Below are 18,060 nucleotides of genomic sequence, written 5' to 3'. Positions count from 1 at the left end.
CTGTATGTTGATTCTTTATATATTGAATCTATAGATGTTGATTCTTTATATACTGAATCTTGATATATTGAATCTTTATTGTTCAGCCAGAATACCATGGCATGTGACGCTCTGATTCCAGTGTCCCTGTGGTGAGAAGATGCCTCCTTACAATACTAATATACATGATATACGTCTGTACATAACAAAATTGATGTATGCTATTGTTGTTTGGTAAAGCTTTAGGTATATTGGACAGGCTGACTACATAAGCTTTTAAAAGAAATTTCATATCACATTTCTACCACTGTACGTAATTTTGTTTGTGTTTATCCATGGGCATTGACAGAACCCCAGGCAGACGAAGAAACGTCACTTTTGTTAAGCCCTTTTCATCATGTCTTATATCATAGACCAACCTGCCTTGGATTTTGAAGAAAAAAAACAACTTTTTTTATTGAATTATACTTTCATTCACTGTATATTGGGCATTTCAACTGGTCCTGCAGCGGTGTGGTAGCCTAGTGGTTAAAGCAGTCGATTGTCACTCTGAAGGCCCCGGTTTGATTCCCCATAGGGTAAATGTGTGAATCCCCATATCTGATGTCTCTGACGAAATGTCGCTGGAATATTGCTAAAATCAGTGTAAAACCATTCTCACACACTGACTTCAACTGGTCATATGGATCAGTCCCTGGATACTGAAAGAACATATTGAAGGTACTTTTTGTTTTGAGAGCTCTGTTGGTGTTTGCAGAATAAGAGCATGACAAAGCTCTTCTGTATGTACACATGTGCATGTTTAATAAGATGTATTTTGTTTAAGATTTTGTTTTGTATATCCTATTTTGTGTTATAAATGTTATGTAGTGGAAGGGAATTTATTGCTGAGATGTTTGCTGTTAGAAAATATGGAGTTATCGGAATAAATATGAATAAGGCTGTGCAATAATCCCATGATTTCAAATTACAACTGATTTGTTTTAAATTAGTACTCAATTTACATTGTGCTGAGTTGTTGCTTAAATGGACGTATCACCGTCTTGCTGGCTGCCATGTTTCCAGTATTAATGTGTTCGTGTTATTGGGCCTGCATACTGACATTATTATCCCCAGCCATGAAGTGGAAGGGGGATATAAGAATGGATGATGTCCGTCCTTCAGTCCATCATGTTTCGTTTCTGGAGCAGAACTCAAAATCAGTGAGAGATATCTTAACAAAACTTTGCACATAGATAGGTCTAGTGGTGAACTGTCACCTTCTGATAGTTTGGGGTTTTTTTTAAATTTATTTTTTGAGTTTTCATGGGAATGACTATGACTTCAGACTGATAACAGTGGTGGAGCTCCTTTATGAAGCAGATCTTGAAAACCGTACAATATTTCTTCACCAAACTTGGCACATAGATAGGTCTACTGGTAAACTAATGCCTTTTGATAGTTTTTCATTTTTTTAAAAACAAATTCCAGTTTCCATCGCAGTGACTTTGACTTAGACTAAAAATGGTGGTAGTGCTTGTTTCCGGAGAGCTTTTATGAATGCCAACCGGACATGTCATACTGGTGGCAGATATGAGCATTTCATGCTTGTTTCACTGTAGACTATACATACATGAAGATAGAACTCGCCCCCACTCGGCCGCCACAGCCAACTGACTGTTATGTTTACACAAAGATATATGTACATCTCTACACGTCTTTGGTGTACAAACAAGCAAAGACTGTCATGACGCTGAATAGTCTCCCCCTAAGCTTAGTATTTTCTTTGTTTGTCAATTTGAATTTCTATTTCATTTCAACTATCATTTAATTGGTGTCTTAAGAATGTAAGGGGAGTTTTTCTGTTGGTCTGCAGTCTCGAACTGGTCTGATCAAACAAACGTAAATTCATCTGGGAAATCGTAAATCAGTTGTGAAGCTTTTCTCAATTCACTAGAATCATGAAGATTCGGGATAGAATAGGTCTTCAGCAACCCATGCTTGCTGTAAAAGGCGACAAACAGGATCGAGACCAAGCTGACTTGGTTGATGCATGTCATCGTATCATAATTGCGTGGCCCGATGCTCATGATGTCAATCACTGGATTGTCTGGTCCAGTCTCGATTATTCACAGACCGCTGTCATGTAGCTGGAATATGGCTGAGTGCAGTGTTAAACGAAAAACAATCAAAATCTCAATTCACTAGAATCACATTTCCAGAGCCACACAAAAATACATAGAGGATAAGAGGGGAAATTTCAAGATTGTAAATGGCTGCTTGCACATTGGTAGTAGCGACGATACGGAGAGTGACTAGTGGTTGTGGGTAGAACACTCTCTTAGCACTTCTAGAAGTAGGTGGCCATGGGGAGACAACTCTTGTAGTACTGCCAGGTGTCATGAGGGAGGGGAGACAACTTGTAGTACTTCCAGATGTAGGTGGCCATGGGGAGACTACTCTTGAACTGCCATGTGTCATGGTGGAGGGGAGACAACTCTCCTCATATTGCCAAATGGAAGTTGAGGTGACATTGACGATCATTACAACTGTGACAGAGTGCATCACAAATGTAGAATTTTGTTAATTTTGTTACTGTAGTGTATGCAATGTGTCACTGCATCTTGATCCTTGGTTCTTGGTACTGGGGTGAAGGTTACTTTATCAGTTTTGTTGATTATAATTATTGTGATATTTTTACATATCTGTGTGCGAATGTGTATATATAAAATATATACAATGTCTGTATGCATGGGCGTTACCATACCTCTGTTCATCTGCTGACAACCACTTTCTGAACATGTTATTTTAAATGGATAAGTGTATGTTTAATGCTTGAAACTGTGCTTATATCAAACATAGAGTGCTGAGATCAGTGTATATTTACTTCCATGCACTTCCTGTGTGTACCGTAGATGTGGTTCTGTTGAAAATATTGAACGCCATCCAAATAAATTAGACCTTTGTTCAGCTTTGTATGTGAAACCTCGTTATCCGGCCATTTTAGTTTTGTTAAAAAAAAAAATCACTTTTTCATGATTTTGGATTAATTTCATCTCCCTGAATATTTATATTTGTATAATTAGATTTGCTTGACTAACCATTCAATATATTGCACCACCTGAACTAATTATCCTGCAATCAGCTATATCAAGACAACATATCACTTCATGACAAACGTGACACCAAATCCTGGCAAATTGATCTATGTATATATAATAATATGAAGTATAATACACTGTAGGGCTGGGACGAGTCCAAATTTTATACCAGGGAACCCACCCCTCTATTACCCAACCCTACCCGGGTACCTACTGTAGGTCTCAAGAGATATATACATACAAACATTAGGAAAAGTTTGACTGTAGTCCTGGCAAAATGTGTTTAGATACACATTTAAAACGATCTGGTCATGCATACACTGAAGTGGGCTGAAGTTCAATCTTTATTCAAAAAGTAAAAAAGAATGTGTGCATAGTTAGAATGAAATGCGAACATTAGTGACGTGTATTGTAACCAAAGAGTTTTAGATAATTTTTGTCTTTAAACAATATATAACGTGACTAACCACGGGTCCGGGTAGTCCTGTGGGTACCCAGGTCCTATTCAGTACCCACCCGAGTACCCGATTTACCAATCCCAATACACTGGATATTCACTGGATGTATTTCACTCTTGTTATACTGAAGCTGTATTGAGGGGAATAATCTCCCTCCACAATTAAGACTTCAAGCCTATCACTCTTCTAATCTCGCCTGAAAACCCATCTGTTCCCGATCGCGTTTTCAAGATGAACTCTTTTACTGTGACCGTGTGCTTCAAGCATGCATTGTGCATGGAGTAAGGTGTCATAGAAGTAGACTTTTATTTATCATAAATATTTATATTTTCACAGTAGCTCGAGTGCTAGAGAGTAACCCCACACACCAATATTTCCACCGCACCCATACTTGTATACTGGACTGTACTCTATTCAGGGCGGATCCAGCATTTTTAAAAATGAAGGGTCCAGAATATCAAAATCCTCTGTCAATTTTACTTCCTACATCATACTACATTTTGGATTTCAAAAATGGAGAGGGGGGTGTCTGGACCCAATGGACCCCTTCTCTGGATCCGTCTGTCTATGGCTGCAACATGTACAATGTTGTAGCTCTGCATTGATGTGATAATGATCCCGGTCGGAACTGGTTCCCAGTTGCTCCTGCTTGTCTGAGAGCCGACTTAAACTGTTTGAAAATATGGCTTCCATTCCTACAACTTGTGCAAGTGTTTGGTGTACCAGCAGTTCATGAACGTGTCGTTATTCTTTCCGGTGATTTTGACGTTACATCATGACACTGAAAATTGTATGGGAAAATTGTCATTTCCAACGTGTAAATCACTGTCTGTTGTGAAATTTGTGTGTGGTTGAAATACATTTGAACTGACATTTTTGTGTATTTTATCATTCATGTGTAATTCCATAACAATTATAATCAAGAAATAGGCAGGCTTGATGTTCTTATGTGAAAGTGACCAGATCAGACAATCTTACAAGAGTTCTCTGCCCTTAGTTGCATGGTGTGATACCAGCTGCAAATAAGCGGTGGAATACATCTTGTGACTGAGGTAGCTCAAAGGTTTAGTTTTGGTTTGCAATGCATCTACACGGATTCGATTCCCAAAATTGAATTGTCTAAAGCCTTAATGTATTTGGATTTCCATTCTGTTCTTCGATTCCCCACATGGGTACAACGTGTGAAACCCATTTCTAGTGACCCTGGCCGTGATCTTGCTGGAACATTGCTAAAACCAGCGTAAAACCATACTCTCTCCATTCACGGTGGATGTGTGGCAGAATAAAATGGCAACCATACAGATAGTATTGGCAGATGTATCTGTTCGTCATAGCCAGATGACGGCTTGTTAAGGTTAGAGACAGCACCCTTGTTCTGTGCCCTGCTGTTTACCGAGAGACACATGACAAGGCTTCAGATAGTGATGACTGTTATTGTGTGACAATGTTCTTGTTCTGTGATTGTTAACCTGTGATTTATGACTTGCTCTGCCAGCAGTGGTGTTGTGACTGCATTCCACCTGGCTCGTGTTATCTGCTTTAATGCTTACAGTTATATATTTTTATCATGGCAGGAATAAATTATCAATTCAGTTTTATTGAAATGTTTCTTGTTTTTCTCTTTCTAAAAAAATATACACTGCATGGGTACCCAGAGAAGTAGCACACGGAAAGTCCAATCATCAAAATCTAATTATTTACAACAATTTAATACTGACAAGACTGCCTCTGTAGTCTAGTGGTAGAGCATCCACTTACCCATAAAGATACCATGCCGCAGTTTAACATGAATATCCCACTCAGACAGCATACTGACTCCTAGCCAACCAGTCCTTGTTTTAGACCCTTAATGTCTGCGCCAGACAGGGTAACAGAACAATCTTTTAACGTCGTTTGGTATGATGACTCATGTGCCCTATAGGGATTCTGGTGCACAATAAAGGTTCAGTGCTTCATCCTTGTTAATTAATGGGGAGGTGGCAATGCATGTGTGTGACCTGGCTAAATGGGTCATCCACAGCTGGATGTGACATAAAATAACTCCAGTATTTTGTCAACATGTCTTGTAACATTACTGAGGAACCATACCCATATTGTGTTTCTACTTGATAAAGACCGCCTCCGTGGTCTAGTGGTAGAGCGTCCGCCCGGAGGGCAGATGGTTCGGGGTTCGGGGTTCGATCCCCGGCCGCGTCATATTAAAAGACGTTAAAAGATGGTACTTGCTGATACCCTATCTGGCGCTCGGCATTAAGGGGCTAAAACAAGGACTGGTCAGTTCGGAGTTAGTATACTGTGTCTGAGTGATGTATTCATGTTAAACTGCGGCATGGTATCTCAGTGAGCTAGCACTATAAATCGGCATCAGTCTGGACTAGTACAAACACACAAAAACAAACAAACACACACACTCACAGTCGCAATATAAGTGCAATACTCTAAGACGCAATGTTAAACCAAATTTCACCTCACCACACCTCAACTTGATGATCTGATATGTTTGTTTGTTGTTTAACGCCGCACTCAGCAATATTCCATCTATATAATGGCAGTCTGTAAATAATCAAGTATAGACCAGACATTCCAGTGATTGACATCATGAGCACTGATACACGCAATTGGGATACGATGACATGCATCAATCAAGTCACTGAGCCTGACCACATGATCCCGTTAGTCGCCTCTTATGACAAGCACAGTCGCCTTTCACGGCAAACATGGGTTGCTGAAGATCTCTATTCTAACCCGGATCTTCACGGGTCTTGATAATCTGAAATAGCAGAGGTTGAAACAGATTCCCTAACAAAACCATATACAAAGATGATCTTTATTATATACATATATATTGTCCATATTTCCATAAAATAAATAACAAAGATGCACTGGACGGATCTACATATCTGGACAATACGAAGCAACAATATATTTACATATCACATAATATTTAAAATACAGAAACACGTAATATCAGTGAACTAAACAAGAATATGTTCCTTGCTGCTAAAACTGAATTCTGATTTGATAGATGAATCTATATTTACTTGTAAGGATAAGGAAAGAAGCCTTATGTTTCATTCCATCACTTTATATCTTTCCTCTAGAATTACCCGGTATATAGAGAGTTACCTGCCCTTCTCAAGTGTCAAAATGTCCTCAGCCTCAGTGGAAAATAACACGACAGAATGAGACATTAAAGTCACTTTTCTTCAGCCATAGTAAAAGTGCCATTATTTCTTAAAACAGTATTACCGTTACTATCTTTACAAACAGCGATACAACCCTTACTGTGTTCACCCAGCAGCAAATGGGTACCCGGTAGGATGAGATGGTGCTCACAGAGAGCTCAAAGCACATTGATCCACTAACTAGGGTAATAATGGTAGTGTGTGGAATATAGCACATAATAAATACACTTTATTATTATTATTATCATTATCATCATTATTATTATTATCATTCGTGCTAACCTAGTCAAGACCTGTTAGTGAGTGGGACACAAGAAATGGGCTTCACACATTGTACCCATGAGGGGAATCAAACCCGAGTCTTCCGCGTTACGGTCAAGACCTATTAAGAGAAACACTAACAGGTATGCATCTATAAACGTATGTTATTCTTGATGAGCTTGATTTAGCATCAGGAAAGTATGTTGAACTCCGTCCCCCTACTGATAACCATGAGACTCTTCCTTGATCACAAACGATATCTCATAGATAAAAAATGTTACAGACACTGGATTTTAGGGCTGGAACGGGCCCAAATTTACTACCCGGGTACCCACCCCCTTTTACCCAACCCTACCCAGACACCCGCTGTACGTCTCAAGAGTTGGTTACAATATGTCCGATTAGGAATTATTTTACTGGATCCCTGGCAAAAAGTATTTAGATACACCAAAAAACGATATTGCCAGAAAGATATCCGAAAAAGCAATTTTTAGATAACCATGGAGTTACAGTAGTGAATTTTTCTCATTAAACAATATATCACATCACTAACCACAAGTCCAGGTAGCTACCCGGGTCCTACTCAGTCCCCACCCGACCTGAGTACCCGAGTTACCCATCCCAGCCCTACTGGACTTGTAGATGATGCTGAGCGGCACACTGAGCGAGAGGGGCTGTGGAAGTGATGGGGTACATGGCAGTTGCTGGTAGAGAGTGTAGGTAGTTGGGTCAGCCTTGTACAGCAGTCGACTGAAACAACAGACAACAGAAATTTTGATTAAATATGATGTTTTGTTTACTGTTCATGATGCTTGGGTAATCACACATGGTGTGTCTGCTGACGATGCAGTCTGGGTTTCAGTCCCCACACTGACACAACCTAAAACGCATTGTTACTTCACTCATACCAGTGATGCATAAATATAGAATACTAAACTCGCCCAAAACAACTCGCTCGTCAGATACCACAACTATTCACGAGTTTCATAAAATTTCGCTCGTCAGATACCACAACTATTCACGAGTTTCATAAAATTTCGCTCGTCAGATACCACAACTATTCACGAGTTTCATAAAATTTCGCTCGTCAGATACCACAACTATTCACGAGTTTCAGAAAATTTTGCTCGTCAGATACAACTATTCACGAGTTTCATAAAATTTCGCTCGTCAGATACCACAACTATTCACGAGTTTCATAAAATTTCGCTCGTCAGATACCACAACTATTCACGAGTTTCAGAAAATTTTGCTCGTCAGATACCACAACTATTCACGAGTTTCATAAAATTTCGCTCGTCAGATACCACAACTATTCACGAGTGTCATAAAATTGGTTTTACACGGGAGCGAGTTTAGTGATTTATTCATTACTTGCCAATTATAACGTTTTTTTAATTATACTGTTGAGTATGAATAGGCTGACACCTTCATGATCCACGGCATAGTCCAATTGAGTTTAACAGAATAATACTTCAAACACGTCAAAAGTTGAAACCTATGAATTTAATACCATACAACGGTCCACCTTTAGAATTCACAAAATTATCGTAGGGCTACGACTATCACAACTCACATACTTTAACTTAGACTGACGACTGTTGTTGCGCTACAATACGATCGCCTTGTGGAACGGATCCTTGCACCTCAAAGTTTTCAATAACGTCACAATACCTGATGACATAATTTGTGGAATGTTGTTGCAAGATCCTTCGGCGAAACAATGCCATGTGACGTCAGCCTAGCAACAAGGTTGCTGGGGTCATAAGCTCCTCTCAGTGATCTATCAACTCCACACGCAATGTCGTTGAATAAGCCAAGGCATGTTGAGAGCTTTCAATAGATGTTCATGAAACGTGTTCCGAGAGTACATAAGCACGTGATTGGTATTACACAATGTGTAATACAGCTGTATGTTTATCAAACGGGTGATCTCTTCACGGGCAAGTAATAAGAAAAAATAAACCCTCCCTACCTGTGCAGAGTGACACAGTATACCTACATGTGACACCCTGTACTTACATGTGTGGTTTTGGGGAGGCAGTGGGGTCCGATGACGTTGAAGGCCACCTCCTGGAGGTTGAAGGGGGTGAAGATGATGTCGGAGGAGAGCAGCGCGGCCAACGCGGACTTCCGCTGCAACTTCTGACTCCGGAACTTGTCTATCTCCATAATGCGGGCCTGGCAGGTGGAGGGAATGAAAGCTTTGTGAATAGCGCTGAGCACCGTAAGCAGAGGAAAATCCAGGATTTTGAAAAAGGGGTCTGGAAACCTTACCCAGGTCACATCATAATCTGACATGTTTATTTGTTTGTTGTTTAACGTTGCGCTCAGTAATATTCCAGCTATATGATGGCAGTTTGTAATAATCGAGTCTGGACCAGACAATCTAGTGATTGACATCATGAGCATCGATCCACGCAATTAGGATACGATGACATGCATCATCCAGATCAGCCTCTGAGTGGCCTCTTTCGACAATCATAGTTGCCTTAACCTGACATGTAGGTGTCTTGAAAAAGGTGTGTGTGTGTGTGTGTGTGTGTGTGTGTGTGTGTGTGTGTGTGTGTGTGTGCTTTCCTTTCAATGTACACACACTCACAGATGTACTCTTGATATGACAGAATACAGAATACTTGCTGGAGGTGTCAACCAATTTGTGATCTCAACAGTTCTTGTGTATAATAACTCAATATGTTATCACTTAACTAAACAGAGAGTTTCTTGGGCTTTGTTCCTGCCCCACACTGAAGCACATGTGGCGTCTCCCTGGGCAAGTGATGTTGAGCGAAATGTGCCTGTTTGCCAAGCAGCGAATGGGTACCCGGTAGGATGAGATGGCAATGTGGTTGTTAACCTTCTAGCGCCTAACAGGCAGCCTGGGTTGTACACTCCCCAGGGAGCTGAGAATGATTCTTGAGAGTACCCTGAACCAGTGACTGGGGTAATAATAGCGCTTTGAGCATGTGGCATGAATATGGGTGGTGTGGAAATATGGGCAATATAAATGGCCAATCATAATAATAACTATTTGACATGTACCTCTTCTGTGTCGGTGTCTCCTGTGACGTAGGGGGGCAGTGTGGCGATGTTGACAAGCGGGTACACAGACTCAATGAACACCTTCTTAAACGTGTCCTTCATGAACTCATCGTCCCTCTGAAACACACACAGTATGGGCTCACTCAGCATGCTCAGTGCTACATGAAGACTTGACCAACTGGGTAGCATACATACTTGCAACTCACTCACCACAAGGGGTACACATATTCAATACTCAGGCTTTTTTCTGTTTGGTTTAGGCTAATAGGAAGGTGAAAAGAAATAAGAAAGATGTTTTTCTTGTTCTTCAGAAAGTTATCAGACTGTGCAGTGTTAGTTAACCATGTCACCTTGTTAGACCTCTTGTAACCAATTGTTTTGCAGTTTAACTAGTTATGCAATATGTTCTCAAGTACACATGTAGTTTGCATTAAATTTGACAGAATAGAAAACTTTTTTCAGATTTGATTTTTTTTTAAAAGCTTTGCTTAATAGGGTTCTTCAACTTTTGTCAAGTTTACTGAAAAAAGAGATAGTTTATCCTATCTAACAGCTCAAACAAATACAGGGCCATATCCATTCTGTACATTCACTGCATTAATGTAAAGGGAAACCAGACATTTTAAGATTTAACAATAGAGTGAGTGAGAGAGTATGGTTTAATGTCACTTTCAGTAATATTCAACAATACTGAGCCTCACACACTGTACCCATGTGGGGAATTGAACCTAGGCCTCGGTGTGAAGAGGGAACGCTTTAACCACTGGGCTACCCCACCATCTCCACAAGAATAAGTAAGGACAATATAGAACCAAGTCTTTTTAATAATCAAAATGGATCTGATTTTAATGAGATTTCACCCAATCCTGATAGTCGCCTCTTATGACAAGCATAGTCACCTCATATGACAAGCATGGGTTGCTGAAGACCTATTCTACCCCAGATCTGCACGGGTCACGGCCTATTATGACCCAGAATCCTCACGAGAGACATCTTTAAATCATGCTTCCACATTAATGATGTTACTCTCAAACACTTGTGCCCGAAAATACCATGAGTATGCTCAGTATGAAATCAGCGAGACAAAAGTGCAGTGTGAAATCTGAACAATGTTAGCAATGAAAACACAACGCTCCAAAATAATGTCAGTTTTGTTGCAATGTGGAACAAAAACTTTGGGGAGACCACACTTACCTCTTTCTGTAGGGGAAAATAACACAGAAAATATGAATGATAAATCGGAAGACAAGACTTGAAGCACACAAATGACAATAATGAAAAATGAAGTAAAAGAATCTGAAAATGATATTTCAGAACAGAAAATTCACAGGTTGTTTTGTGAAATAACGACTGAATCAATACAATCTAGACCATCTATTAGCCATTCCAGAATGTTCTTTTGTTTAGGTTTCAAATTTTTTATTGAGAATTTGTCAAAATATTTTGGAAGCGTAGTCGCCAATTTGAAATTAGTGCCGTAAAGCACAAGAAAGCTGCCTTCTGATTGGCTGATGTCGATTTCTTGTCAGTCATTTCATTGGTCGGTTCACGCAAGGTCGGTCTGACGTGACCCGTAATGGGATTTGAATGTCCAATGTTAGCAATGACAACACAACGCTCCAAAATAATGTCAGTTTTGTTGCAATGTGGAACAAAAACTTTGTGGAGACCACACTTACCACTTTCTGTAGGGGAAAATAACACAGAAAATATGAATGATAAATCGGAAGACAAGACTTGAAGCACACAAATGACAATAATGAAAAATGAAGTAAAAGAATCTGAAAATGATATTTCAGAACAGAAAATTCACAGGTTGTTTTGTGAAATAACGACTGAATCAATACAATCTAGACCATCTATTAGCCATTCCAGAATGTTCTTTTGTTTAGGTTTCAAATTTTTTATTGAGAATTTGTCAAAATATTTTGGAAGCGTAGTCGCCAATTTGAAATTAGTGCCGTAAAGCACAAGAAAGCTGCCTTCTGATTGGCTGATGTCGATTTCTTGTCAGTCATTTCATTGGTCGGTTCACGCAAGGTCGGTCTGACGTGACCCGTAATGGGATTTGAATGTCCAATGTTAGCAATGACAACACAACGCTCCAAAATAATGTCAGTTTTGTTGCAATGTGGAACAAAAACTTTGTGGGGACCACACTTACCACTTTCTGTAGGGGAAAATAACACAGAAAATATGAATGATAAATCGGAAGACAAGACTCGAAGCACACAAATGACAATAATGAAAAATGAAGTAAAAGAATCTGAAAATGATATTCCACAACAGAAAATTCACAGGTTGTTTTGTTTTATGACCTTGATCCTATAGACAAGATATATAATGCATACAATGTAGAAATAAAATATTTCTTCAGCTTCCATATATAAAAATGACAAGACCAATATAATTTATTGTTTTATTGACAAGCCTAATAGATTTTTCATAAAATACTTATCATGGTGTGATTGGAGATATGCATTCATAACCTCTTTATGTTTTGTTTTTTGTGTTTTTCAAAAAATATTTCTAAAGTGTCTTTTCCATGGAATTAATGTCAACACTTCTACACCATCCTTCATGTTTCCTCTTTGATCAAGAGAATTTGTAAAACAAAACAAAAATTCATTTGGACCAAACTTATTATTTCATTGGTCGCTTTCATTCAGTTGCCAATATTCCTCAGTTAGATCATGTCTTACATTCATATAATGTTCCCCATAACTATGAATGCAGAATAGAAATTAATATAAATGTAAAATTGTATTTTAGCAACCCATGCAGATGTTAGTGCTGCTACCATGCTCCCTTGGTGAAATATATATGCTGTTAGACAGCTGGAGGAGCAAATATCTGATATCTATGTTGTTGCTGTGTTACTGAGATGAAAGACATAAAGCTCCAAGCAGTGTCCGGCTGTACGTAACTTCTTCAAAAAACATCATCCTCATACTGGATCTCTCAAATCATTACCATCCTCACCCGCAGACCCCCTCCCTGTCTCTAAACCCTCTTAACCAAACTCACACCCACCTACACTGGACCCAACCACTCCCCCATCTATACCCCCACCCTGTCTCCACCCCTCCCAACCCAACTCTCACCCACCTACACTGGGCTCGACCCCTCCCCTTCTATACCCCCTCCCTGTCTCCACCCCCTCCCAACCCAACTCACACCCATCTTCACTGGGCTCGACCCCTCCCCTTCTATACCCCCTCCCTGTCTCCACCCCCTCCCAACCCAACTTACACCCACCTACACTGGACCCAACACCTCCCCCATCTATACCCCCTCCCTGTCTCCACCCCCTCCCAACCCAATTAACACCCTCCTACACTGGGCTCAACCACTCCTCCCATCTATACCCCCTCCCTGTCTCCATCCCCTCCCAACCCAATTAACACCCTCCTACACTGGGCTCAACCACTCCTCCCATCTATACCCCCTCCCTGTCTCCATCCCCTCCCAACCCAACTTACACCCACCTACACTGGGACCAACCCCTCCCCATCTATACCCCCTCCCTGTCTCCATCCCCTCCCAACCCAACTCACACCCACCTACACTGGGACCAACCCCTCCCCATCTCCACCCCCTCCCTGTCTCCACCCCCTCCAAACCCAACTCTCAACACCTACACTGGGCCCAACCCCTCCCCCAGTCCCCATCACCTCCTAACCCATCTCATACCCATCTACACTGGGCCCAGCCCATACCCCAGTCTCCATCCCCTCCCAACCCAACTCACACCCATCTACACTGGGCACCACCCCTCCCCCAGTACCCATTGCCTCCTAACCCATCTCACACCCATCTACACTGGGCCCCACCCCTCCCCCAGTCCCCATCACCTCCAAACCCATCTCATACCTATCTACACTGGGCCCAGCCCATACCCCAGTCTCCATCCCCTCCCAACCCAACTCACACCCATCTACACTGGGCCCCACCCCTCCCCCAGTCCCCATCGCCTCCTAACCCATCTCATACCCATCTACACTGGGCCCAGCCCATACCCCCTGCCTGACTCCGCCCGCTACCAATGCACCCACCAACACCAAATCTATATACATTTTCAAAACAAGACTATGTATATATATTTTTATATCTGTCTTTTCATGTTTCTAATCAAAGTGCTTAAGTGATTTGGTTGCACTTCATGGGGTAAGATATAGATCTTGATAAGCGATCAGATCATCTTGACTGGGCACAGCCATTTTGTTTGAAGAAAATGCAAGTGGTATGAGAGACACAATCTGATTGGTCAGTAGGATGGATATACAAGGGACATAACCCATAATAGCCACTGGTGAGCTACAATCAAGCCTGGAAATTCCAGACATCTTCGGCAAGGGTGGAAACTGGACTTTTATAGTCTGTTAACGCCTTGCCTTGGGAAGATGAACAAGTTATAATATTCTATCGCCTTGGTAACCTAGTTACAAGTAAGCAATGCTCTATCCATAACACAGGTTGCCAGGAAAGTACTGTTAGATGTTAGTCCAATATAAGCTCTTCCATAAAAGCATCTAATTGCATCTTGATCTGCATGAACGACATGCTTTGACTAACTGTATTACCAACAAGCATGTAAGAAACACACCTAAACTCACTATATGTTTAGATATATAAGTACGACATTCAAACATGTGTACCTTTACGGGGTCACATTTTACACAACAATAACACACAGCTTCTAAATATCAGACTGGGCAACTGTCTACAGGGTACTCTCCTATAGGCAAATATCGACAGGTTTTACCACTATTAGGGGACATAATTCTGCCCCCTCCTGCATTCCCTATAAGACTAAAGCACATTGGCTGATGGCACAGGTTTAACAAGATGGTTGTAAGTTAGTGGCCATCATAGGAGTAAGATATATGTGTACACAGTGAAATAATTCAAATAGTTACCAGGTGGTTGTTAGACCAACTAAACTGAAATTTAAATTTATTAAAATAAACTGAATTAAAACTTAGATTTTAAAACTGAAACATTTTACAAAGCAATGCATTTATGGAGACGAAGATGAAGATGATATAAATAACTCAATAAGAATTTAACTCATATTCAATGGAAGTGCACAGGCTTGAAAATTGAATATACAGAATATTCAAAATTAGTGACAGCTAACCGAAAATGACTATCGACAAATAAAATGAAACATCAGTTGTTGTGTTCTAAAACATGACGGATGAGTTGAAAAATACAATCACAATCAGAGATGTATCAATGTTGTGCACAAAATGGCCGCTTTTAGAGTTGTCCTTTCACCTGCATGTCCTTCCTCAGAAATTATCTCTTCAGGACCAAAAAACAGTTTGTTATATTTAACGAACTGACGGATATAACAATCTGTTTTTTGGTCTTGTCCCTTTGCTGTATATATATATATGCTTATAACGAAGTATGATTATAACAAACTAAAATGAGTGGCCCCTTTGAGTTTGTTATAACCGTAGTTTACTGTATCTTAATCTGTTTGTTTGTTGTTTAACGCTGCACCCAGCAATATTCCAGCTATATGATAGCGGTCTGTAAATAATCGTATTTAGATCACCGCTTGACTGACATCATGAACACTGAGCCACAACTGGGACATGTTAGGCCAGGCATTTTATATTTTTTGGATTACGGACCTGCCGACTCTAATTTTTTAGAAAAAATCAGATTTTCATAAAAAAAATTCCCGCCCCAAGCCGCGTTGTCAGTTATTTTATTTGTTATTATCACTTTTTAGTAAAAAAACATATCAATTTACCATTGTAAACTAGTAAAGAGATACATAATTGATCTTTGTTGATCTCAAAGCCAAAGATGAATAGCCTCCCTTGACAATTGTCCGTGTTGTAAGTGGTTGAATTTTTATTGTTACAAGGGGCTTTATCGTCACAAATAGTCTTTTGAGCACAGAATATGTTCATAAAGTATGCCAGAGGCATTCTGCATTAAAAAAAATGCATCTAGCTTTTTTATGGCTTTTTTTCTCCCTCCTCCAACCCTGGATTTTGGGCTGAAAAATCTGTAATCCTAAAAATAAAAAAAACCTGGCCTTAACCAAGTCATCCAGCCTAACCATCAGATCCACTTAACTGTCTCTTACGACCAGCATGGTTGCTGGGGACTATATTCATACCCCGAATTCCATGGGTTCTGTCTCAACCTAAGACTATACCGTTCTGTGGCGCAAAGTAAGCTCCACTAGTAATTGTCTACAGGAAATTCTACTGATGCAGAGAGCAAAATTTGGGCTATTGGGCTCAAAAGTGTGTGGCACCGACTACCAGCCCCTGTTGGTGTGTCTTTGTATGTAGACGTGTTTCTACTTACTCGCTCCACTCTCTTCACTGTCTTCAGTCTCACCACCCAGGTCTCCTACAAACAAATGTTCACCTTTTGACAAGAAATGTCATCGTGTCATTTTGAACCTAGGCCTGTTTCCTTTTCACGAGCACCAAATCCTATAATCACATAGTCTGTTTGTTTGTTTGTTGTTTAACACTGCTCTTAGCAATATTCGACCTATAAGACAAGCACGTGATTGACATAATGTTCATCCATCTGCAATTAGGATATGAGGACATGCATCAACCAAGTCAGCGAGTTTGACCACCCGATCCCGTTGGTCGCCTCTTAAGACAAGCATAATTGCCTTTTATGGGGAGCATGGCTTGCTGAAGACTTATTCCATAAAACACCAGGGAATCTGGGCAGAAATAAAGAAGAACTTGGTCAGGACCCCACAAGTGTCTAGTGAACAGCTGATCACGTGTGATATCTTACCCGTAACACTGCCATAAGGTCATGTTGGTCAGCGACTCGGGGGTACGTAGCGAGGGTGGGGCTGTGGATCAACTCTACAACACAGAACACATAAAATATATATTTTGCACATCCAAACTAACAAGCATGAAATAATCATATCCCCCGCCAATATGACATGCCGGGTTGTGGGCAAGGCAAGAAATAATATGGTTTTCAAAGATCTCCTCCGGAAAGGAGCACTACCGCCATTTTCAGTCTATGTCAAACTCGTTGCAATGGAAACTTGAAAAATCCCAAACTATCAAAAGGCACCAGTTCACCACTAGACCTATCTATATGCCAAGTTTGGTGAAGAAATATTGTACGTTTTTCAAGATCTCCTGAGGAAAGGGTCACTACCGCCATTTTCAGTCTAAGTCTAACTTGTTGCAATGGAAACTTGAAAAATAAATTTTTGAAAAATCTCAAACTATCAAAAGACACCAGTTCACCACTAGACCTATCTCTGTGCCATGTTTGGTTAAGATATATCTCTCAAGTTTTTATAGTTCTGCTCCGGAAATGAAATGTGATGAACAGATGGACAGACCGCACCCGTTCTTATATCCCCCTTCCACTTCATGGTGGGGGATAATAAACCTTTCTGACATAACACCAGTTACTACAACGCCACCGTCTCCTGTATAATCAATATTGTTTCCCTGTTTCTCATCCAATGTAACCTATACTGAAGGAAATAAATAATGGAACTCTCTGTCAGGCCTGAGTTTCATATGCAACCAAAAGTAAGCCATACATATTCAGCACAGACAAGAAAACAAGATATTAACACTCGAAAGGGTAATTGCAAAGAAACAAATTTCAAATGGGAAGTTTAGCATAAATATCAGACAAATGCTATTGATTTGTATTGTATACAGACATACAGTCATTCTAATTTTCCTTTTTCACTTCTTCCCCAGGCAAGGAAGTTAGCTGACTTTAAAAGCCAAGTTACCACCCTTGCCAGACTAGGCTGGAATTATTGAGTTATATTTTGGCTGGACTAACGGGTATATGCATAGTCCAATATAAATTGCATAACGAAATTGACATCCGGTTCGTAAACTGCCGTGGAGATTTCAGTCGACTGCTGGATTTGCAAAACATGAGTACCACCAACTCGGCGTCAACAGATATTTTCCAAATGTTTTCATGTTTCTAATCAAGGTGCTTAAGTGATTTGACCCACTTTGCAAAGTAAGACAAATATTTTATCACAATATAGATTTCCATTATCGATCA

General features: G+C 40.2%; 2 protein-coding genes across 2 annotated transcripts in view; one reads left to right on the top strand and one right to left on the bottom strand.

Annotated features, from left to right (window-relative positions):
• LOC139442237 (tectonin beta-propeller repeat-containing protein 2-like) overlaps window positions 1–1,970 on the top strand; it is a 28,847-nt gene extending 26,877 nt beyond the window's left edge. Inside the window, exon 18 of the mRNA XM_071223015.1 lies at window positions 87–1,970. The gene's annotated coding sequence lies outside the window, so the exon portion shown is untranslated. The remainder of the gene's footprint in view (window positions 1–86) is intronic.
• A 5,343-nt stretch (window positions 1,971–7,313) lies between these two features.
• The window catches only part of LOC139442300 (nephrocystin-1-like), a 56,765-nt gene continuing 46,018 nt past the window's right edge, over window positions 7,314–18,060 (bottom strand). Inside the window, exons 25-30 of the mRNA XM_071223091.1 lie at window positions 16,795–16,868; window positions 16,342–16,386; window positions 14,925–14,948; window positions 10,006–10,122; window positions 8,986–9,144; window positions 7,314–7,713 (exon numbers count right to left, since the gene is read on the bottom strand). Of these exons, the coding sequence (XP_071079192.1) occupies window positions 7,693–7,713; window positions 8,986–9,144; window positions 10,006–10,122; window positions 14,925–14,948; window positions 16,342–16,386; window positions 16,795–16,868 (440 nt within the window). The 3' untranslated portion in view covers window positions 7,314–7,692. The remainder of the gene's footprint in view (window positions 7,714–8,985; window positions 9,145–10,005; window positions 10,123–14,924; window positions 14,949–16,341; window positions 16,387–16,794; window positions 16,869–18,060) is intronic.

This window comes from Haliotis cracherodii, unplaced genomic scaffold, assembly GCF_022045235.1.
Source record: "Haliotis cracherodii isolate W230 unplaced genomic scaffold, xgHalCrac1.p SCAF_5, whole genome shotgun sequence".
Lineage (NCBI taxonomy): Eukaryota > Metazoa > Mollusca > Gastropoda > Lepetellida > Haliotidae > Haliotis > Haliotis cracherodii.
This window is presented reverse-complemented; position numbering and strand designations above follow the sequence as displayed.